This window comes from Rosa rugosa, chromosome 2 (assembly GCF_958449725.1).
Source record: "Rosa rugosa chromosome 2, drRosRugo1.1, whole genome shotgun sequence".
In the NCBI taxonomy this organism is placed as follows: domain Eukaryota; kingdom Viridiplantae; phylum Streptophyta; class Magnoliopsida; order Rosales; family Rosaceae; genus Rosa; species Rosa rugosa.
Genome location: NC_084821.1, coordinates 39870489 through 39894576, shown reverse-complemented (window position 1 = coordinate 39894576; position 24088 = coordinate 39870489). Strand labels below are relative to the sequence as shown.

Below are 24088 nucleotides of genomic sequence, written 5' to 3'. Positions count from 1 at the left end.
GCTTATGGGCCCCCTATTCTTAGGATTTTGCTGGTTGGTCTAATCTTTAAATCCAAAGTTTACTTATGGATTGTGTACTAGGGTTTTTGTTTTTTTGGAAGGTTGGCGAATTGCTAACTCATTATGCAAGTGTATCTTATGCCATTTGGAGTCGCATTCTCAGGTGTTGTGGTTTGCCGCATTTTGTCATTTCATAATATTGATGTTCAGGAAAATTACACATAACGACCCGTTCGTAAGAGCTGTAAGATAGAGTCATTACATAAGCAATTCAACATTTTAAGCTAACAAACTGAAGCACATCCAGCAATACACCTTACACTACCTAAGAAGGAATAAAATATCAAAGATATTGTAGGAGACCTTGGCGACATTCCTTAACTCTAGGAGCTGACCAAATCCTTCCCAAAAAGAGAAGGAAACCTAACAAAAAAAAAAAAAATTAAAATGTTAGCCAATCCTACACCTATGAACCTAGGCCCAAAAATATCAAACCCTAGCCTATGAGAGTGGAAGGAGCCCTAGCCATGGGCCAAGAAGAAGTCACTTTCAGCAAACTGTAGTCACCGCCACCTGTGCAACCACCTCTCGTCGCGCAACGCCCGCCCTAGCTACACTTGCAGGCCTGACCGGAGATGAGGAGGAGCTCCCCACCACCGCTGACCCAATTTTTTGTTCTTATTTCTTATATGTGCTATTACTATTTAGAATATGTAAAATTACTTAGATAGTTATTAATGTTTTCTGTGGTGAATTGTGTATATAATATACTGTTAAAAGAAAAACAGAGAAAATATATGAACGGTTTTTTTTATTAATGTATTTCCTTTATACAGTATGGGGAAATTGGTGAAAAGACAGAAACCGGTCTGATAAACATATGAAAACCGTGCTTTTCCGCCATCTGAAAATTGAATAGTTTTTTAAAAAGAGAGAAAGTAAGAAACAAGTAGAGAGACTAGACTAGAGATTTAGAGACCAGAACACTAAAGCTGTCTAGTTATTACACTTTGACTTGTCTGACCTTTCTCGTGAATTCCATTTCTTCCTCCTCCCCCGCTCTCTCTCTCTCTCTCATTCACTCCCCAACTGTTCCTTTCTCGTGCCCTAACCCCAAAGCCAACCACCCACCCGCCCCTAATTTAATACCATCCAAATCAAATATCAAAACCCATAATTGAAAACTGCCTTCAAATCTATTAACACCACTGTTGCAGCTTCTCAAAATCTTGATAGGAGCTCATTTGATGCTCAAGGTATGTTTTTTACTTCTAAAGTTTCAAACTTTACTTGTAAGTTTTAATCTTTTATGTGATTCTGATGTGAATTGTGAGCCCTGTTGATATTTTTGTGTTTTGGGATTAGATGGAATGGTGGGATACTATTAATGATAATTGACTCATTTGTATGTATAATTTTCTATTTATAAAATGCTTGGTCGGATTGATGTTGTTTTGGAGGGATTTGAGTTGATGGGTTTATGTCTTTGTTGGGTTATTGTTGTCAGTTTCGAAAGATCTGTATGAAAGAAAAGACCTTTGATTTACACCAAGCTTCATGGGTAAAGTAGGTTGTCTACGTGTGTGGAATAAAATTGGGGATTTGTGAGGTAGGTGGTGGTTGTTGTTGTTTCCTATATGTTTCTTGGTAACAAAGGCACATCAATCAGTGACTTTGTTCGTCTTCGTAGTTTCCAAAGGCATAGAAAATGGCAACAATGCCTTTGTTTCTTATGCTTCAGCCGTAATTGGCCAACCAAGGGCCAAACGTGTTGGACATTCCAATCTCTGATTGTTTCAGATTTTATACTTGGGATGCCTTCGCTATTTCTGTTAAAATTGAATAAAGCTTGTTTTAGATAATTTTGTATTTCTTACCATCGGATCCATGGAAGATACCCATGTCCTTCCAATTTTACATTTCATCGTATAAAAATTGGTGTTTTTAGGTAATATCTATGTCAGTTGTAGTGTGTTTTTTTTAGAGTGAATGCGCCTGCTGCATTGAGAGTATAATTGTTTTATAACTTGGATATAAACTGAACTGCAGCAGTCATGGCAGGCTTTGGATGCTTCATTTTGGAAACAGTAAGGGGATCTTAGTGGGCCATTTCAGTCTGCTATACAGTATGGTACTAGTGAACTTCAGAGGATATAATTCTGTGCTTCTCTGTCCCCACAAAGCTTACTCGGAAGTGGGTTAGTATGAGGATATAACTACCTTATGTAGTATTTCATTTGATCCATCAAATATGAGTACATCAGGCATTACATGTGAGATAGTCGAAGCAGGAGAAGAAGTAGATTCTCAATTGAAAATGGATGAGAAAGATGGCAAGCAATGTGTGCCAAACTCAGGAAATAGGTATTCGATAGAGGATGATATTAACAAGCTTTTTCAGGCCATTGATGTTAGAAATTCAGGCAGGATTTCAGGCCCATGGCATGAAAGTAGCAAAGATGCCTTGAGGAAGAGTGCTATGAAAAAACCAATGAGAGCTAGTACATCAAAAGTATCAGGTATAGGAATTTCAGAGCCTGTAAGTTTGAAGCAAGCGCTCAGGGGGTTATGCATCTCTCAGGCATCAGAGATGGCTGCCATGAAGCGGCTACCGAGGCCAGGTCGTTCATCTGGGGTTTCAGAAGCAGGAACTATTAAAAGGTTGTACAGGGCAGTGGTAGTCGAGGAAAATGGATCTGACCTCCCAATGAATGAAGGTAAAGGGAATTTTGTAGAGATCTCCTTAGTACCAGATGCATCAAATAGCTCTCAGCAGATGCCTGGATTCATGCAATCAGAGCCGCAGTTTCATCCAGCCACAACTTCAGCTGATGCAATGATGACCAAATTAGCACCACAGAAACAAATTTCTTCTTCGCCAACAGCAGTTCAGAGTAAGATATTAAAGGGAGAAGATGGAAAACTGGAAGATGCAGATACTTCATCAAGCAAAAAAGCCATGCAGGTGGAGGTTCCAATCACTACTCTAAATTCGTACAAGGGTCAGCACTCTGCTTCTTCTCTATCTGGCAGTAAGTTAAGGAAATCTTCTGGCAGTGATTCACATTTAATCAAGCCGGTCCTCAGGAGCAAGAACTTTGTTACAAAAAATATGAAGCAGGATTTGAGTTCTGGTTCTAGTAGTTCCAAATCAGATAACCAGATAGTTGATAATGATTTAGTTTCTACTACTAGTAAATTGGAGGTTCAGATGCACAGTGGTACTCCAAAGCATGAAAGGGATGGAAATACAAAAAGTTCTCTGATCTCCAGTAATCATAGTGTAGAAATGAACTCAGGTATTGTTGATAGAAAAGGGAAAGCAGATTTCCGGTCAAATTACAGTAACAGGAGCAAATCCATAGTGACAAATGCCGATGAGAATTCAAGATCAAGAGAAAAGGGAGATTTCTCACAAAGCTCGAAAAGTAGCATCGGTGATTACAGTAGCAGTACAAGCACTAGTGAGGAGAGCACTCTAAGTGGGTCTGGTCGAAGTGGCAAGAGGCCTCACATGTCAAAAGACTTGAGATGGGAAGCCATCCATCATGCTCAGAAGCAGCAAGGAAGCTTAGGTTTGAGGCACTTTAAGATGCTCAGGAAGCTTGGTTCTGGGGACATTGGAACCGTTTATCTTGCTGAGCTGACTGGGACAAACTGTGTATTTGCTGTGAAAGTAATGGATAATGAGTCTTTGGCTACCAAGAAGAAAATGATTAGGGCCCAAACAGAAAGAGAGATACTGGAGATACTGGATCATCCTTTTCTCCCTACATTGTATGCTCACTTTGTGTCAGATAAGCTCTCCTGTTTGGTTATGGAGTACTGTCCTGGTGGAGATCTGCATGTGCTGCGACAAAAGCAACCTGGCAGGAGTTTCTGCGAACAAGCAGCCAGGTACAATTACTTTCTTGATGTCCAGCTTTTGTTAATTCTACTTGCCTTCTTGCTTTGCATATATATGTGGTCAGATCCATACATTCTTCACTATAATCTAGCATTGTATATGTTGTTGTCTTCCCATGCTCTTCTATATCTGGAAAACTACTTTTACAGTTGTTTGATACTGAGTGCTGTACTTAATGCTTTCATCTTCCAGCTTCTCCTTGAGTTTCCATATTATGGAATCAGCATAGTTTAAAATATAAGGCAGAGCAGTCGACTAATTGGTAAACATGTGGTTATTCTTAGTAGATAACTTTTGCTGGGCATGTGTGCCCATGCTTGCTTTTTAGTTCTTTATCTGGGATTCAACCATAGGAAAAACCATATATCTTAATCCCGGTGCACTAACACACCCTCTAATACTGTATATGTGGGGGAGGATCTAGCTTAGTTTTATTTTAAATAATAGCAATATTTTTCTCATGATTGGGTAAACCTTGATGAAATGATCAACATGGAAAGAGTTTCACCTTCCATTGATTTGTGGGCTTGGAGCTACTTCCATTGGCAGGTAAGCAGGTTGATAGTGATGCATTCAGGATCAATCCTCTTTGGCCTGCTATCATGCACATCGGTTGCAGGTGATTGCATGCATCCATAGGAGTGTTCTTTATGCTGAAATCCTACATGAGAAAGGGTTGTTTACCGCTCAATCTAACAGACACACTATCACATCATGGTCCACATAATTTTGTTTTGGCTTTGTGTCTGTTTGCCCTTGTTTTATTGTTTATCATATAGTCAACAAACTTTTAAAACCTTTGCAATCAATCTCATCGTGTCAGTTATAATGTAGACAGGGTTTGGTGGCATTGGTTGATCTGGTGTTCTTTTGTGAGCTAATTGCTTGTTGGTGTTGGTTATCTTTTGTTTGAATGCTAATCTGTTAAAGTAGGCTAAGAAAGCTTGATTACATTTATTAATTGAAACAATATCGATAATCATCAGCATTGTTGTATTCTCAATATTTCATGAAATTGTACGTATCTACAGGTTCTATGTCTCTGAAGTCCTCCTTGCGCTGGAGTATTTACACATGCAAGGTGTTGTGTATCGAGACTTGAAACCAGAAAATATCCTGGTCCGAGATGATGGCCACATAATGCTCACAGATTTTGATTTGTCACTTAGATGTGCAGTCAATCCAATGCTACTCAAATCATCGTCTCCAGTTGTGGAGAGCAGAAAAAAGATGACAAACCCATGTATCGAATCCAGCTGCATTGACCCTTTCTGCCTCCAACCAGCCTGGCAGGGCTCCTGCTTCACTCCTAGGATTTTATCTGCTGGTGCAAAATCTCGGAAAATAAAATCCGAACTTGCTGCCCAGGTCAGTCCACTCCCACAGCTTGTAGTGGAGCCAACGGATGCCCGATCAAACTCCTTTGTTGGAACCCATGAATACCTTGCTCCAGAGATCATCAAAGGAGAGGGTCATGGGAGTGCTGTTGATTGGTGGACATTTGGAATCTTTCTGTTCGAGCTGCTATATGGTAAGACACCCTTCAAGGGATCAGGAAATGAGGACACATTAGCCAATGTTGTCTCGAAAAGTCTCAAGTTCCCAAACAACCCTATAGTTAGTTTTCATGCACGAGATTTGATCAGAGGCCTCTTAATAAAGGACCCTGAGAATCGTTTAGGATCTGTGAAGGGCGCTGCAGAGATTAAGCAGCATCCTTTCTTTGAAGGCCTTAACTGGGCATTAGTTCGATGTGCAATACCACCAGAGATGCCCAAATTGTGTGATAGTGTAATTTGTGCACCTCCTGCTCCACAGATGCAGGAGAGCACAGGGTGCAAGGAGTTGGAGGGTACAGTAGAGCATGTAGACTTTGAGCTGTTTTAGTTAAATTTTCACATAAGAAAGAAAGTTGATCTCCTCCTTCATCGGCTGTTCAAACTGATAATATAGCTTGTAGTGTAAAGTAAATGTAACTCAAAATAGTTGTAGACTACGATATATGATTAATATTAATACTGATAATATAGTAGCTGAGAGAAATGTGAGTTGAAGTAGCATTTTCCTTTGTTTCATTTTGTTCTGAAGGGCTATAAGCTCAAAAGTAAATAACTGTTGTAGCTAACTGAAATTATATCGATCTTTGAGGGACCTCTAACTATTTCTAGAACTTGAGCTGGTAGGAGCTAAAAATGTGATGCCTAAATCCTGAGATGGATAATAACTCCAATGCGAAGTCATTCTAATGAGGATCACTTTAATGATTAGTTGAGGACTTTTTCAACGGTTTGGGAGACTAACTTTTTTATTATAATACGGTAAATAAACCGTTAGATTTTATGTATGCATGAGTAGATCACTTTTGAAAATTTTCTTCAGAATTGTTAATCATTAAGGTACCGAACTAGATATTCAGGGCTACAAGGAACGCGCCCCACGCGGGCAGAAGAAAAGGAAGAAACCTGGAGTTTGTTCGTTCTCTCCCGGTCGAACGCTACCAGCGTTCCGGCCCGGGAGGGGATGTCGTTGCTGGTTAGTGGCAGGCCCTCAGGGCAGAGACGCGGTCTAGGGGAGGAGGGTGGGCTCTTGACCTCGGGTTGGGCAGATCGTTCTCGATCTGTCCCTCTCGGATCGGGGGAGACGACGGTTGTGAGGCTGCGACAAATTGTTTCTTCCCGGCGGTGGGATATGGCATCATCGAACATGCGATCTGGGTTATGGCGGATGCGGTCAAATCGCGGCAGAGGGGATCCCCGTTGGGATCTGTTTCTGTCGTGGTTCTGGATCTGGTTGCGGTTGTCAACTGGGTGTAGAATCTGTATGCATATTGGCAAGGTGGAGCGGCGGTATCAGGAAGTGGCGAGGCCGCAGGGTGGTGTTGATGGTGCTCGCCGGCGGCGGGAATGGTTTTCTGCATTGTTTGATTACTGCTGGGGGAAGTGGGTGTTGGGCCGGGTCCCTGTTTTTGGGCCTTGCTAGTGTTGCATGGTTTCCGATTGTTTTGGTTTTAGTTGTGTTTTAATTAGGGTTTTCTGTTTGGTTTGTTCAGGTTTAATAAGTCCCTACTCTTCTGAACTAGGGTTGGTTTCCTACTCTGTTGAGATAGGAGTTGGTCTAGGTGTTATGCCATGTAAATGGTGTCATTCTCGAGGACGAGGACGATTTTGTTCAACTCTGGTTTACTTTTGTTGTCGATTTGCTGGTAAGTGATCATTTACACGTGATCTAGTACCTTCAGATACGGTGTTGAAGAGGACGATGCCTTCTTTGCGGTTGATTACGAGGTTTTACTGGAATTTTCGGGTTCATATGCTCAAAGTAGCCTTGGAAATGGGCGTTTGGTGGTTAGAGTTTGGGCCCTTTGGCCTAATGGTCTCTGTAACCGCGGTTTCTTGGGGTTTTGGTTCATGTCCCCCCCCCCCCCCCCATTGTAAGCTTTGTTGATTAATTGATATTTTCTGTTCTCAAAAAAAAAAAAAAGGTACCGAACTAGATTAAATCAATGAATGAACCAAATCTGTAAACATGAACCGTTCATGTTCATAACTGATAAACCACGATTATGAAGGCCTTAACGATTTTCAATTTGGTTGAAAAATTGCATAAATGATCTACACATGAATATCTAAACATCTAACGGTTAATTTGAGGAAATGTGATCGAAAAGCAGATCTCACAAAAAAGTCTTCAACTAATCCTCATTTTAGTGGTCATCATTCTACTTGAGTACCTACTTTCGTAGTGCATGAATGATTTCTAAGTATGTCATACAATTTTTGATTTAATTGATTTTTTCTTTCATAAATGAGTGTTGAGAAATTATACTACATATAGAATGAACGGTTTTGAATTTTTTATTAGAGAAATTTTAAATACACCCCCTCAATTACTTAATGCACATCCTTTATATTTGTCTGTCTCATTTTTTCATCAAACTTCCATCTATGCCCCTCCTCATTAAATAAATAAATGAGAAAAACTTAAAAAAAAAAAAATAGGTCGGCTATATATCATAATTTTTATTTAATACATTCTTTTACTATAATTTTTTATTTTGTTGTGAAATTAATTGCTAATTAATTTTGGCACATATCAATATGGTAATTACTAATTAACTTTCTTCTCTCACACATTATTGAGGTTGGTATATCGCTAGAAGATTGAATAATTTAACTTTCTTACCTTTGTTGTTCTTCAACTTGATGCTCTAAGATTTTATAATATTCAAGTAGCTAGTCTGCAATCAATGCTCTGCATGTGTAAGAAAAACTTTAGTTGTAAAAAGAAAAAAAATAGAAAGTTATTTGCAGATAGTGGGTAGTTATCTGCAGAGAAAATGGATTCAGTGGATAGTTATTCATGGGGTTAGTAGTACTCCCACGTATTTATCTATTTCCTTATTTTTTCTTGTCTTATTTTTCTGTTTCTCTTATAATTTGACTATATCATCCCTATATGTTTTATGAGTATGAAAGTTTATTAATATTTCAGGATTATTTTGGTACAATTTTTCAGTTTTGGCTAACAAAGTCTCTTCTCTTAATAATAGTATAGAACTATAGATATATGTCAATATCTTCATGATCCATATAATCATGATCAATATTAAAATCTGTAAAGAATGAGTCATGGTGGTTGTTTTGCAAACAAAGTGATTGATCATGATGTATTCATATATCTCAAGTATATTTGATGGTTTTATAACTTCTTTCAATATGTTTCAACCAATTTGGTTGCTTGGTAATTCTTTATGTTAACTACAATTATTTTATCTGCTATTGACGTTCACGTATGATTTTGAAGAGACGTCGATTGTATTACGAAAACGAGAAGAAAATTTAACCTTTAAGAAAATGTTTAATTAATATTTTGATATATAAAGCATTTGATTCTTACTTTATTTTTTGTGGATTCTTTTTTGTTTTTATTTCTATTTATTTATTAATGAGGAAGGGTATAGTCGTATAGATGGAAATTTGATGAAAGTTGTGCATTAAGAGCATCTTTAGCAATGCTAGCCATTTTAGAGTTAAATTTTAGCCAAAATAGCTAAAAAGTCATTTTAGCTAGCCACTTTAGAAATACGTCTGCATTAGTACTCTCTATTTTAGATAGTTTTGAATTTATATAATTTTTCAAATGAAGATTAAATAGTTTAAATATATTTATAAATTACATAAAATAACTTAAAATGAATGTTTTAAATTATAGAGAGCATCATCTCGCTCTCTATATTTAGGAGCGAGATAGCTAAAAGTTATAATGGAGATTGGAGAGCCACTTAGGAGTCTGGTGCAAAGCTGCTAAAATAGATAAAAAACCAAACATTTTCTTTAAAATAGCTAAGGAGTCAAAATAGAGAGTCTGCTAAAGATGCTCGCGACTTTTAAAAATAGGAAAATAAATTTGCAGCAAATAAACACTTCTCCATAAAATTCTGGTCACACACCTAAAGCTGCATGACGTACCCAATATCTCCACACTTCCCGGAAAAATGAAGGCATTGCACAGTGGAGTGCCAACCCACCTAAATTTACGACTTTGCCACTCCACCCAGCCCTCCCTCAAAGTAAAACCCCAATTACTTGTTCTTCTTCCACACTTCCCATCTCTCCAAACCCCAACGTTTCACTCAACTTCCCTCAAATTGACCGCCTCTTTCTCATCTGGGTCTGCAAGCAAAGCATCAATGGCAGCTTCTGCCCCCTCCACGGAGGCAGAGACCAAACCCTTCTCTGTCCTTTTTGTGTGCTTGGGCAACATCTGCAGAAGCCCAGCTGCCGAAGGAGTCTTCACGGACTTGGTCAAGAAAAGGGGTCTGGAATCCAAGTTCAAGATTGACTCTGCTGGCACCATTAATTACCATGAGGTATGACTTTAGATTCGACTATTACCGCTGTTTTGGTTTCTGATGCCGCAAAAGTTTGTTGGAGTCGGTTTGTTTAAGGTAGTTGTGTTTGTTGGTGTTAAAAAGGGAAATCAAGCGGACCCAAGAATGAGGGCAGCGGCTAAAAGGCGTGGGATTGAGATAACATCTTTGTCCAGGCCAATCAAGCTGCCTGATTTTCGAGATTTCGATGTTATTCTTGCAATGGACAAGCAAAACCGAGGTGTGTGATTATTATTATATATGGGAGTCCAACAATTATAACATTGGTTTCGTTCAGTTGTCTTGAAAATGGATCATCCCTTTTATGATTTTTATACAGAAATCTTGATACGTATTTGTATTCGGCATAGTTGATTAACTTGGGGTGTTGATATTGGCTGTAGCTGATATTTTGGAGGCATTTAATCGGTGGAAATTTAGAGAACCACTGCCTGAGGATGCTTATAAAAAGGTTTGTAGCATGTATTCAGTACATGAATTGGTATGGTTTTGATTATTCTTATATGGTTATTGATGATGCAGGTCAAGTTAATGTGTTCTTATTGTAAGAAACACGATGAAACTGAAGTGCCGGATCCTTATTATGGTGGACCTCAAGGTTTTGAGAAGGTAAATATCAGCTATCTTAATCATCGTTGTTAAAATTTTCTTCTCATGCGAGTACCAATGTGAGATAATCAATGACCATGCATATAATGTAGCGCAATCATTATGATGCTATTATTTACTGTAATAGAATGGTATATCTATTCCCATTGGCATTCAAAAAGTTCAAGCATTGTTAAGTAGGTTGTACAAATGATGCTGAATATAATTTTTTTCGTTGGAATAGAATGGTATATCTATTCCCATTGCCATTCAAAAAGTTCAAGCATTGTTAAGTAGGTTGTACAACTGATGCTGAATATAATTTTTTTTGTTGCAATCATCTCTTAAAATAACATTTGGTCAAAAATCTTTTCATAGGTTCATTTTCACTTCCCAAAAAAAAAAAAAATTCCATTTGTTTTACTTTTTTGTGTCATTATATCTGGATGACTACATATTTTTTTCCACTTTCAGTTTCTGTTTACTTTTAGCTTCTGCAGACTGTGAATTGCAACGATCTGTTGTCTTATCTCTGAAACCTTTGAAGAGATGGACAGAGTTTTTGGACAAATCTTGACATTGTGGTCTTTTGGTCAGGACTTTTGCCTTTGTCACCAAGCCCTCCCAAAATTTCCAACTTCAACCAGTTTAATGGCCCTATCAATACATAGGGGTATCACATGCTATTAATTCTGGTTCTTGTGTAGTTTATACTAATGAAGCAACTTATCATGTTGCAGGTTTTAGATTTACTTGAAGATGCATGTGAATCATTGTTGGACAGCATATTGGCTGAGAACAAGCATATTTTGGATTCTTAATGATCCCTTCTCAGGATTTGGGCTGGTAAGTGAAATGTCCATTAGTGCAGAATGCTTGTTACTATTGATGCAAAGCAGCTAGCTACTTGTTTGCGATGTGAAGTAGCATTTTGTTCTCTATGTGATCAACATTCTCATTTGTAAGTGATTAGTAGCTTCAGCTTCCATCTTTCCTATATTGACTGCTTCATCAATTTATTGCAAAAGATTCTCCCGTTATTTAACTTTTCATTCTTGCCCCTAGAATATAGCTTTTATCATTTTTAAGTTGCGTAGTGTAACCTCGTAACAAAGAAAAAAGAAGTTCGTCTTTAAGCTCATTACTCGGTTATCTGTCTATATGGACTCTCCTTAGTTTCTTGAAAGAGTTTACTGACTAGTTTGGTGAAATTTCATTAGAAAATATGGGATTAGCACCGTTTTAGGATCGATTTAACATCTACATTTTGAAAATGGTGTTGTTTCACGAATTAGAGGTGAAACATGTAGGGTCTTTGTGTTGATCCCTTTACGGCTCTTGTAGACTCTCAAACCGACTCGCCTAACAAAAACCTCAAATTGCATATGCCTACGTATATTGAATTTTAGCAAGATGATTAAAAAACCAATGTCAGTTACCTGAAATGATCACATGATTGTAGTTTTAATTATTGGAGTTACTATTTCTGTTGTATGTAAAACTCTTGGAGGGTCAAAAAAAAGTAGCACAACATTAAAATGGAATTCAGTAAATTTCTTCATTAATTATTTAGTTTTGAGTTTTACTGTTGAAGTTAGAATTAACTTGAAACGCAAAAAATGTAACAAAGATATGATATTACCCTGTCTTTCTATTCTTATATTTGTAAAATTATATAAACGGAATAATACTATTGCAATTTCCATATCTCAAGAGAGACTAGCTCTAGTAGAACCAACCATTAATTAACCCTATTTTGAATTACAATCAAGGCAACTCCTTGGGTTCTAAATCATGTTGGTATTCTTCTCTAAAACCCTCATTATCCAATATTTTGTTGAGAAAGAAGATGGTCAATGAAAACGTTACATTGTCCCTCCTGAACCATGAAAATGATATTATGCTTGTCAACAACGACGCATTGATGTGTTGACCAACCAATGTGAGCAGAAATGTTTGATTATAACTTTTACTTTTACAAGCATTATGAGATTGATAGAAGTTATGAGAGACTCATCAAAATGAGTGAATTGTGTAATAAACAACTACTGTACACATTCTCACATGATCCTGAGTTTGAGCGGTACAGAGGAAATATTTATGTTAGAAGTTCAGAACACTTTCTAAACTGCAAGTCATCATCTTTTTATTTTTTTGGTCAATAAAGTGCAAGTCATTATCAGCGACGCTTTCATCCACATTATAGGCTATTAGTTTGAATATTAATATCTTTTATGCAATAATGAATATGGATGTATTTAGAATGAAATTTAACCCTAAATTACAACATTTTCTAATGATCAAGGACCTTGTAATAGAGATCAAGTGAAAATTTTCAAATGAACTATTGGATTAGTGTTATTAACTTTTAAATTCTCAACATGAAAGTCACTAACCCATCATTTAAAAGTCTTCATTAGTTCTTATTTTAAAATCATCACTAGAGACTCCCTATTTTGATAGGTATAGCTCACTGGCTGAGTAGAGGTGGTGATAAAAAAAATAAAAACGCTTGGATGAAACACAAACCCAGGCCAACAAACTCATCAAACGACAAAAAGGAAACACCTACAAAACGTGGAGATGCAGTTGAATCCATCGGTTACACTTACACACCCAAAGCAAGAAGCTAGCTCTCTGCCTCCCTCCCACGTAGTGGATTCATGGCGCATGCATACCTTTCTCTCCTTCCACGGGTCACCAAACAACTCATCCATCTACCACCTGCTACTCTAGTACGTTTTCTCTTATATTTACTCCTCCGCCCCCTCATCTCTCTCCTCGCTACCAACCCAAGATGGAGTACTGTGACACAGATACGCCGGAGCAATGCCGGGAGCGCCGCCATCGAAGAATCCAGATGAGGCGCTTGAGGTGGTGCTGTTGCGGCCAGCACTTTCACCGCCAGCTGAGTTCATACCGGACTAATTACACTATGACCACTCATGAAATGCCGCAACACCGGAATCCAATGCCCGATTTCGGCAAGTTTTCACTTATAAGGCATCGTTCAGAGAGCATTATTGACGATACCTTATTTGTGAAGGAGGACTTCTGCCGGCTCGAACTTCTAGGTGGACAGCCTATGCATTTCTTTGCTGTCTTTGATGCTCAAGGAGACCCTCATGTAAGTCATGATTATCACTTCTCGCCTCTCATCCTCTTTTTACTGTAATTCTGAAGTCTCAATTTGGTTTGGTTAAAAAGCAGAAAAACATAAAAGTCGGGATTTGTAAGAAGGGTTTGTTGTGATTCATGGATTAATGTTATTCAGGTGTCCACGCTGTGCAAACAATTGATGCACCAATGCGTGGCGGCGGAGCTGCGGCGCGTGTGCAGCACTCCAGGGCTTGGTGAGAACTTGAGCATGGGTTTGGAAACGGGAAGCGAGCAGCAGGAAGGGGAGGAGGCCAAGTGGCATGATCTGGTGCGAACAGCCCTAGAGAGGAGCTTTCAGAGGATGAACCGTCTCAGGCAACACACTTGCACGTGTGGGAACATTACTGATGATTGCAGGTGTGGATTCATGATCCTCACGCCGCCAGTTGCGGCTGTTGTGGCAATCTTAACAGCTCGGAATATTGTCATTGCTAACTCCGGTACCTCACGCGCCGTCCTTGGTCGTGCCGGGAGTTCTTTACCACTCTTTGATAATTCCAAGGTAACGTCAACTTTTTCTAGAAAAATTTACTACTCTGAGGAGCATGACAGCTTCCAAGTCGGTCATTTTAACCTTTTGGGTTAATTACAGTTTACCCCCTGAGGTTTGAGGTTGTCATCATTTCACCCCCCAAACTCTCAATTTCACTTTTTTACCCCCTGAACTTTCCAATTTTTGTCTTCCGTGTCCAATTTCTCTGATTCCGTCCAAATTGGACGTTAAGTCTGACCATTTGACCCACTTTGAGGCTAAAATTGTCATTTCAAGCCAAAAAAAAAACCCTCTTTCTTTCACGTTCGGGGGTTTCTCTCTCTTCACCAATCCCTCTCTCTCTCTCTCCCCCCTCCTTCTTCCTCCTCCGCGGCCAAGAACCTCATCCGCCCACAATTTTCCTCACTTAATAACTAACCAGAAATAATGTCCTTCACTTTCATAACACAATACACACAAACAAAGACACCGAAATACACATATCAAGAACAAAACCCAAATTTCTGAAATTCCAAATCCGATTCCAAACCCAGTGAGCTTTCCAATTCCGAAATTTCTAAACCCCCAAATACACATATCAAGAACAAAACCCAAATTTCCAATTCCAAATCCAAACTCACTCACAGAAATGTACGAAACAACAAAGATCTAAGAACCCACAGTGCTCATAACTCAACAACCCAAAAAGCAAAGACCTTTACCCGAATTCGGATCCCCGGACGTCCCAGGCTCCGACCCATCAGCCAAAACGGGTCTCTGAGCTTCGATAATGGAAGGCAGCGTGTTCTTGAGCTGCTCCGGTACAGTGGCTCGGTACTCTTGAATCTTCACCGCCATTTCGGTGACTTGGCACTCCAGCTTGTCCAGCTCGTCGGCGTCGGGGCTAGATGCCATGTGAGGAGGGATGAGGATGTTGGCCCAGTAGTCGGCCCATCTCGGGTCGTTCTCGTAGTCGTAAGCCGCCGCCACTATCTTCTCCTTCTGTGGGTCGTCCGTTTTCAGCGACGATCATACTTTGTACGAGGGGAGTAGGAGTTCTCGGCGACTAGCTTCTCGAGGTTGGAGATGGAGGCGGAGATTTGGTCGAGGAAGGGTTTGAGGTGAGTGGGATCGGTGAGTCCACTTGGGAGTTGACGGAGGACTTGGAGATGGGGAAGCAGGAGAGGAAGGCGGAGGTGGACTCGAAGGAAGGGGAGGGGTCGGAGGAGTTGGCGACGGCGAGGCGCGTGAGGGAGGTGTCGAGAGATAGAGATAGATTTGGAGATGCAGATCTCTGAGAGAGAGAGATAGATTTGGAGTTGCAGATATGAGAGAGAGAGAGATGAAAGAGAAACCGAAAGTGAAGGAAAAAAAGGTTTTTTTATTTTTTGTTTTGAGTTTTTTTATTTTTTGCCTTGAAATGACCATTTTAGCCTCAAAGTAGGTCAAATAGTCAGACTTAACGTCCAATTTGGACGGAATCAAAGAAATTGGACACGGAAGACAAAAATTGGAAAGTTCAGGGGGTAAAAAAGTGAAATTGAGAGTTTGGGGGGTGAAATGATGACACCCCCAAACCTCAAGGGGGTAAACTGTAATTAACCCTAACCTTTTATTAGATGCAATTGCTGAAATTTTCATTGCATCACATAGCTAACCTTTTCTTAAAGGGTGATCATCATAATTCAAGGTCATTAAGCATTTAATCTAAAGAAATCTTCAGTGTGATCTTAGTTGTAGTGACTACCCCTAGAAGATGTCACTTTTATTATTTGAAAAAAAAAAAATTATACAGCATAACTCAATACCATTAAGCATATAAGCTAGTGAAATTGTCAGTGTGATCTTAGTGGCATGGGGATGGTAAATGCATACCCATGGGTATTGACAACTCATCAGTTAACTTGGTTTCCTACTCCAATCCTTTCTTCTTTCTTTTAGGAAGGAAGAAATAGAGGATTGATGGTGACATTTGAATGTTATGTAGAGTCATTTGCCATCTCTACTTGGTAAATGCAATACATCCTACTTTTGCAGCCTGAAAGACTAGATGTACAAGAAAGGCTTCGTGCAGTAGATGGTCGGGTTTTCCATCACAACGGCATGCGTGTATATGGAATTCTTAACATGTCTCATTCCGCAGGTAATCATCTAATCAGTTGATCGGTAATAGCTAATCCACTATCTTAAATTCTGTTACATAAACGTGCAATAGGTTCAGTTTCATAATTTCTCTGCAAACTAATTGTACCTGGTATTCTCATTTGCAAAATTTATCATATTACTCCAAGGTTTTCCACCATTTGATTGGGTGAAAAAGCAATCAGAGTATGTTTTAGTCACCATAAAAAGTCTCTATCATTTTCACTTTCATAATACCAAAATTAATTAACCTCATTTGTGTATGGAAGTGAGAATGCTGCAATCAGGAGATCACTAATGCCACACTTTCTGTTTATGCATTTGATGAGTGATTAGTCGACCTCAATCAGTGCTTCTATTTAGTGATGCTAAATTTGATTGCAGTGCAAACAGGGGATCACTACCTTCTGAATATTTCCATCACAGAAAGAGAGGGAAATGAAGATGAATGCTTGATTCTAGCCAATCATGGTATTTGGGATGCTATATCAGATGACATGGCTTGCAGGGTAGCTAGAACATGTCTCACATTTGAAGACGGGGAAGCTGCTAGAGCTCTAGCCAAAGATGGTCGTCTTTATGGTCCAGACACATGCGATCATGAGAAGTTTTTCTCTTCCAAAACTAACAGTGCAGCTGCAATACTCTGCCGCCTCGCTTTGGGCCGTGGCAGTCGAGGCGATATAAGTGTCATTGTTGTCGATTTAATGGTTAGGTGGAAGTCAAGGCAAAAATGACATTGCAACTTTTGCAAGTAAAATTTACTGCTGTTTCATGAAATTAAGTTTGTTTAGGAAAATAGTGTGAAGAACCCAAAAAAACCCGCATCCAAAAAGTGGCATGGCAATGTTGTTCTTCTTCATGTAGATTGTTATTAGTAATTTATGTTAGTTTGGCATAATTGTTGATTTTCAAAATTAACTAACTTGCAACTCTATTTTAACCAATTTACTAGTATGTCTTAAGTTTTCAAAATTAACCAATTTGGTTCCATAAATTTTTAAAATTAATCATTTTGACATTTTCTACCTTAATTTTTCTAACTTAATTAATGTTTGGACGAAGAAAAAGAAAGGTTAAAACACGTTAATTTGACGGAACAATAATAAATTGGTTAATTTTGAAAATCTAAGGTATCAAATTGGCAAAAATAAATTGGGTTTTCAAATGACATTATTGTAAAACGTAGAATAGCAAATTGACTATTAAACTAATAGGTTGTGTTTCCGCTTCCGTCCCAGTTCGACTGTAATACTGGGATACAAACTTATATCTTATACTTGTAATGTTACTGTAACTGATTTTATGTCGCGTCATTTATAAGAAACAAAAATATCATACAATATGATCCAACAATAAATCATTTTCATATATTAAACGGGCATAAACTGGGAACTCAAATCCAAATAGAAATTTATCATTCCTATGCACATCAGTTTCAAAGCTGTATGAATACAAAAATAATGCCAAATTACAAAAGTCTTAGTTCACGTATCTTAAATATAGGAATAAATAATAATAGGATGATGATGCAAATAAAGAAGTAAAAAATGACGAGAATTTCTCCGCCTTGGTCCGTATTGTGTTGTCTAATACCAGTTTTCTGTACTGCATTATGACCAAAAAAATGCGTAAGTGCAATATATACAATCCACTTCACAAAGAGGACTTTGCCCTCATGAAGCCACTGACATCTTCTACTCAGCCACTGGAACATTTCAACTCAGTGACAATCGAAATGAACCTCAGCTGTTGCAATTGAACTAATTTAGAATTCTCTCCCATGCTTCAATTCTCAATGGCTGCATAGTCAATTTAATTAGTGTCTGAGTATTCTCCGGGCAGATCCCTATTTACCTTCAAACTAAAATCTGTTTCTTCCAAACACGCTTCCTTCTTGGGTTGGAACTTATCATGCAAGAAAATGCATTTACAAGCTCTGAATCTTCTTCATTCACAATGTTCTTTGCTGCACTTGGGTTATCAAGGAGGAGCTTTGCTACTAGGTATCCAGCAACCGTCCAAGTTTGATACAGCTGTGCTTGTTTTCCAATAAATCTTGCTCGCTTGGTGTCATAATATTCCGGCCACTTGTCATGAGATATGCGTTTCTCAGCCAGCTTGAGAGCTTTTAATGCAATTTCTGGTCTGTCGAGCTTTATGCAAGCCACAGTGAGCTGAAACAAGCCCCATAGTTGTGTTAATGACACATAACCCGGTCACTGCTAGATGCTAAGGTAACTAAACATGAATTTTCCAGAGACTAGCATGTTAGGTCATGTTCCTCACACCCGTTGTAAGTTCTACTCATCATCAATATGGGATTCCTACTCTGACATTATCACCCACCCAAACTGAAGACACCCTCCTTCCAGTAATAGCATGCAATAACTTGATTTGTTAACTCATTGGCAGTCAAGTTATGTTTGTGCAATGTGTCTTTCACTTGCAACACAGCAATGTGACCTCGTTCTAACTACAGCATGAGCCCCGCGTCATACAGAGGATAGGCTGATTCGTTTAAGCGAGATAGAGGTGTTGGGGGCAAATAATAGTTTCAAAAGATAAATAAATTTCTTGGTAAACAAGCAACAAGTAATTTTCCTGAAACTGCATTCCACAGTCTTGTTTAATCATATATCCACCCCCTTCTTTTATCACTAGTCCTGACCATTGTTAAGAATGAAACAGCCTCTACAACTTCCTAAAAGTTAGTATGGTACAGCATAGTGTTAAATCTACACTTCTAGTATGGGACATAGCTGAGTTAATACCATGATGCTCCGAAGAATACCACCCTTCATCTAACTTGAACTAAACATAGGATGTCTGGACTCCCACATTATCATGAAAACGTTCAAAAGAAGTTCTAGAATTATGAAGTTCAAAGTTTAAAGTAATAGCAAATGTTAAGGTGATGGTATCAGCCTCAAAACAAAAACGTTCAAGGTAATAGAGATAATAAGTGCTAAACTGGCATAAAGCAGGCATTATCTGGAGTTATAAACCCAAAAGTGGAAATCAAGATCAAGAGGAAGAGGGGAAATTATCCAAGCATTTGAATGCAAATAAAATTCTAACCTGCCATAGTAATGTTGGCCAAGAACCTCCATTATGGTAAGACCAGGGACTGCAACATAAAATTAAATAAAAGATGAGTGTTAAGAATCAGGGGAAAGAAAAGTTCAAAACTCAAAGTAGAGGCCAATTACGTGTTTTTGGGATCACTGCCTGTGATGATTTGCCATTCCCGGCCTTCAAGAGCAGGATAACATATTTTAAAGGGCATGTCTGCCACCAATTCCTCCCATTTTGCATCAATAAGATCCAATATAGCATGCGACTGTTCCAATGTTGCAAGACTACTTACAATAGACCACAAGTTTCCAAGAGAAAAGAAACGAAAGTCCATGTGAGCAGGCTGCAGGTTTCCAATCAAATAGCCTCCTTTACTAGGCATAAAATCCACGAGCCATGATGGAATCTGATCTGGGTAGATATTGAACTTATTAACAGCATCATACGAGTATTCCTCTGTCTTGTATCGGTAAATTTCATTCAGTTTTCTCATGTCAATCCAGTAATATTCTCTGATATGAAAGGATAATGCAACCAGACGGTTTTTAAGCGCTTGGATGAGGTCGGCTGATGCATCCTCTGGAGCAAGCATCTCCCGTGCACCAAGTAATGCTGAATAGAACAGTGCCTACAAGTAAAAGCGTCACTGTTCTCTTGACAAATGAATAAATATAGACACACACACACATATCATGTATGACAGTACACAGATGCCTATAAACCCTCACACACACACACACACACACACACACACACACACATATATATATATATATATCATGTATGACAGTACACAGATGCCTATAAACCCTCAGCTTGTTTGACAAATCTCCATGCACTTCATAAAAAACTGGGAAAAAAGAAAAAGATGAGAGGAAAAAGGGAAGCACCCCCAATGACCATCAAAGTTGTAGTAGGGATGTATAGCAAATCGGGCTTACTCTAAGGCAGCATTTGTTTTGGAGGAAATGGGGGCTTTCGGAGTGGGTAAAGGAACTGTTTTTTCTGTTCCCCCATTTTTGGTATGTACACCTTGGGAATGGACCCATTTCGATGTTGCCAATCCCATTATCTAGAATATGTTTATACTAGTTCTCATGACTAAACTTACTTCTCATCTCATGTGCTATAAATTGAAAATGCCCCTATCCTGAAATTCTGATTACTATTTCAAACATTGGAATGTAAATAAATAAAAGGCCACCTAACAGTATTCATTGGAAATAAGCAAGAAAAGAGGGGGTGAAACATCAAACCGCATAAACACAAGGAGATGACAGAATCCATTTTAAAGGTGCTCGTGAAAAGTTATTTAAAGAAATAACTTGCCTGAATCTCCAAAGGATGACCATGAATTCCCATCCGACGATCTATCATGCAAGAACCATCTGTGACCAGTAGTGTTGGAAACATATCAAAACCATCCGCAAGACACAGCTTTAAAATCATTTTTATCCCTGTTTGCACATCAACTCTCTCTTGCACTGAAAGATCTCCAGAGCATTTTCCATAAGCTCGTAACAAGATAATCCACCATAACCCTAGAACACAAAGCATAAGTCTTAGTCATTAACTGATGAGATAGAACTGAAACTTTAAATTATGAACAGAAGATCAGAACATAATCCACCATAACTCTGAAAGAGAGATGTCCCTATTGTTCTGGATCATAAAATTTGATAAAAGTGATATATACTATAATTCTTCAAAAAAAAAAAAAATTGAAATAGTCTACTTCCTACCAGAGTCAACTGGGGCAACACGACCAATAGCAGCTTCACCAAAGTCAGGATCTAACACATCTTCAGTTGCATAGTCATCACCTTCGAGCGGAACAGTGCGAACCTTAAAACTGGCAGGCATCAGTCCTTGACCAGGACTATAACAATCCATGGTTTTCTCCCAGCTCTGTACACAGCAGTGTCATACACTAGAATATCAGAAACAAACTAAACCACACATTGCAAACGCAGGCATCTATAAGATAGCTCATGCTTTGAAGGGAACATCTAGCTATTTAGTTTCTATTATAAAATAAACCTCCATTGTGATAAACTTGGACTTATAATCGTTCGGAATAGAATCTCTACAGAAATTTGACACTTATGAGCTTTCCGACAACTGGTAATCAGGCAGAGGCAAGCGCCCCTAGAGGAATCCTGAGAACCTATGTAACTTCAGAGAAGAGATCTTGCCCATCAAGTTTCTAGCTCGGCTGAAAGGAGAAGAAGAAAGAGAGGCAGAATACTCCGAGTCAAGCTGCCTGAACCAGAAGATCTATCCATTCTCAAGATTTGAATGGCAGCCCACTGGTTGCCGGTGCCAGAAATGTTGGGTTATGCATTCCTTGCTTAAAGATTGTCCTGCTTGTTGTAGAAATATCAAACTTCTTCTCAACGCTGTGAGTGTATGATTCCTATATTGGTAGTCTGTCCCAGGTCGGTTATATACTAGGTTGATTTGACCTATTAAGGAACTACAAAGAGGTCCATCAATTTTGGTTTTATCATAACGATGGGATACCAGGATTTGATATGCAATTCTGTCTTTCCATAGATTGTAGTAAATGCATCCCTGAATCACAAAATCCATTTACCTAAACTTATAGCTAAAGTACTGGCATGACCATGCACACTAAAATGAATCAAGTAATAGAAATCAGTAGTAATGAAGAAGTCCTTCATACAATCATACCATAATAGGTAATATGGTTTTGTACTGGTTATTTTGAGGAAGTAAATCCAACTATAGAAAAATCTCTAAGGAAATCTGTGAGACGAGAGAAATTTATGAGAAAAGGACGAGAAACTTACTGCATGGGACCAAAATATTAAAATACAATTCCACATAAACTGAACTAAAATTAAGCACGCTTGTCAAGGTCAATAGGGTATTCAGATATACCTGCAACTGAAGGGTATGAAGAATGAAGTTCCGCACGATATCATACTCTCCCTTTAAAAGGAAAGCTATCCCAGAAGGTATGAAGTCACGAATAAAGACCTGATCATAGTTCAGAGTACTAGGGGAGCTTGGATCATTAGCAGCAATGGTTCCAATAGGATTACTACAGTAATAGACCATGGAGTTTCTTAGTAAAGTCCAAGCTTCATCCTCAATTAAATTGCTCTTAACCTTCTGTGAAGAATTTTCATTTATTGCAGCTGCAGCCGGCTTACCATTCGACCCAAAACCCCCATTTCCCTGGTCCAGTGTCTGATCCACTTTGAATTCATTAACATCTGAATTGGGTTTACCATTAGAAGGAGCTGATATCACTTTATCTGATTCCTCCACAAACAACGTCCTGCGCTGATCTTCTGCAGTTCCTCCGTTCAGACTTTCTTTCCGCTGGCAATTGTATCTCATAGAATCCAATCTACTAGCACAACCTTTCCCATGAAAAACACCACCTGTACCCTGAAAGGGACCACCCCCCCTGCGATCCCGTGGAACTCTTGAACTTTTATGTACCTGTCCACGCACTAAACTCCTCTTCCGTGTATTATTTACACCAGATTTAACAGAGATTACCCCATTTACATTGCTTAGACATGGATCAAAACAGCCGAGGCGACCAAACCCCCCATATAAAAGTTGCCGACCAGCTTCCACAGTAGCCATTGCGCCTAACATAGAAAATCAATCACTTCAGAAACCAACATTTAGTATATCCGATAACAAAACCTAGCTACTCAATGATCAATACCTCTTTTCTTAATTAAGTAACCTACACAAATCCATGGTCCAAAACTCATGAACTCGTTCAACAATACTAATTCAATCTGTTCTACCATAATCTACAGAAACCCAACTTTCAACGGAATTTCACTATCAGTACAAAAAAAATTTACAAACCCAGTTACATAATCACTAACCAATCACAAACTCAAGATTTTGACGATGATCATGGTTAATATAAAAATCAAGATAGTAAAGGAGCAAGCTTTTCTAATTAACATATTCCAAAGGCAACAAATTTAGATTCTTTCACTTTTATATACAAATTCCGATTTCAAATCTTACCTCACAAGACCGAGAGCGCGTTTACAAGAAACTTTGGTGGGAGGCGAAGCGAGGATCACAAGCAAGGAATCATGGATTGGGTCACTTTTTTTTTTTTCCAGAAAGAGAGGAAGGAAGAGATACCTTTGGATTAAATTTGATTGTGTGGGAAAATGAAATAGGGTTTTACCACAGAAACTGAGAAATTGCGTGTTTGTTCTTGTTTGTTTCGATGTGGTGAGTGATGCGTGGTGGCGATAATGAGTAGAGATATAATTTCTTTTCTTTTCTTTTTGTTTTCTTCCTAATCTACTGTCATTCCTGGAATCCTGGGGCTCTACTCTACTGTCTTCTGGGCCGAGCGGGTTGCCGTGCCCTTTTGGGCTTTAATGAAATCATCGCCAAAAACTAAATTGTCAATCCGTTAATAATTTAGCAAGAATACATATAACTTTGGGGAATTTTTAACAACAGGTCCCGACAAATGAGTCACTTATGAAGTTCGGTACATTATCCTTCAAAAAAATTAAAATGGTACATGAACTTGTAATCTCAACCGAAAATATGTACATGCCGTTACATCCATCGTTAGTCAATGTGATGTTGGTCAAATTTGTAAGGGCAACTCTATCTTTTCAAGGATTGCATATTTTGATAATGCTCGGAGATGCTCAATTCTCCGTTGCTGATCATCGCTCAAGTTCCGCTTTCCTGATCCCAAATACTCGCCCCGCTGTTTCTTCTTCTTCCCCTTCTCCTCACACCGTGGACACAAATCGATTTCCAACCTCTTCAAACAAGATTTTCTCCACTAAAACCTAAACCCAAATTGGATACCCACAATTCT

At 38.7% G+C, this 24088-nt stretch overlaps 4 protein-coding genes across 8 annotated transcripts; 3 read left to right on the top strand and 1 right to left on the bottom strand.

Moving 5' to 3' along the window:
- Positions 1–928: 928 nt before the first annotated feature.
- On the top strand, positions 929–5964 carry LOC133733580 (serine/threonine-protein kinase D6PK-like). 3 transcript variants are annotated; one of them, XM_062161219.1, is made up of 3 exons: positions 929–1256; positions 2062–3897; positions 4939–5964. In XM_062161219.1, the coding sequence occupies exons 2-3, from the start codon at positions 2252–2254 to the stop codon at positions 5792–5794; spliced, it is 2502 nt and encodes an 833-aa protein (XP_062017203.1). In that variant the 5' UTR covers positions 929–1256; positions 2062–2251; the 3' UTR covers positions 5795–5964. The 3 variants fall into 3 exon arrangements, with proteins under 3 accessions (XP_062017203.1, XP_062017201.1, XP_062017202.1); XM_062161217.1 differs by having other exon boundaries at positions 2053–3897; XM_062161218.1 differs by having other exon boundaries at positions 2050–3897.
- A 3390-nt stretch (positions 5965–9354) lies between these two features.
- On the top strand, positions 9355–11400 carry LOC133733583 (uncharacterized). The gene is made up of 5 exons (XM_062161223.1): positions 9355–9776; positions 9882–10017; positions 10181–10248; positions 10320–10406; positions 11126–11400. The coding sequence occupies exons 1-5, from the start codon at positions 9402–9404 to the stop codon at positions 11204–11206; spliced, it is 747 nt and encodes a 248-aa protein (XP_062017207.1). The 5' UTR covers positions 9355–9401; the 3' UTR covers positions 11207–11400.
- A 159-nt stretch (positions 11401–11559) lies between these two features.
- Positions 11560–17020, top strand: LOC133733582 (probable protein phosphatase 2C 75). Of its 3 annotated transcripts, XM_062161222.1 has the most exons (5): positions 11786–13120; positions 13202–13512; positions 13660–14046; positions 16054–16159; positions 16543–17020. In XM_062161222.1, exons 2-5 carry the CDS (start codon positions 13246–13248, stop codon positions 16893–16895), a joined length of 1113 nt encoding a protein of 370 aa, XP_062017206.1. In that variant the 5' UTR covers positions 11786–13120; positions 13202–13245; the 3' UTR covers positions 16896–17020. The 3 variants fall into 3 exon arrangements, with proteins under 3 accessions (XP_062017205.1, XP_062017204.1, XP_062017206.1); XM_062161221.1 differs by having other exon boundaries at positions 11560–13512; positions 16552–17020; XM_062161220.1 differs by having other exon boundaries at positions 11785–13512.
- Positions 17021–17503: 483 nt separating this feature from the next.
- Positions 17504–23512, bottom strand: LOC133733578 (alkaline/neutral invertase E, chloroplastic). Its single transcript, XM_062161216.1, has 7 exons — positions 23263–23512; positions 22141–22865; positions 20979–21144; positions 20566–20777; positions 19371–19864; positions 19240–19288; positions 17504–18335 (listed from the first exon to the last, which is right to left on the bottom strand). The coding sequence occupies exons 2-7, from the start codon at positions 22858–22860 to the stop codon at positions 18018–18020; spliced, it is 1959 nt and encodes a 652-aa protein (XP_062017200.1). The 5' UTR covers positions 22861–22865; positions 23263–23512; the 3' UTR covers positions 17504–18017.
- Between the last annotated feature and the right edge of the window lie 576 nt (positions 23513–24088).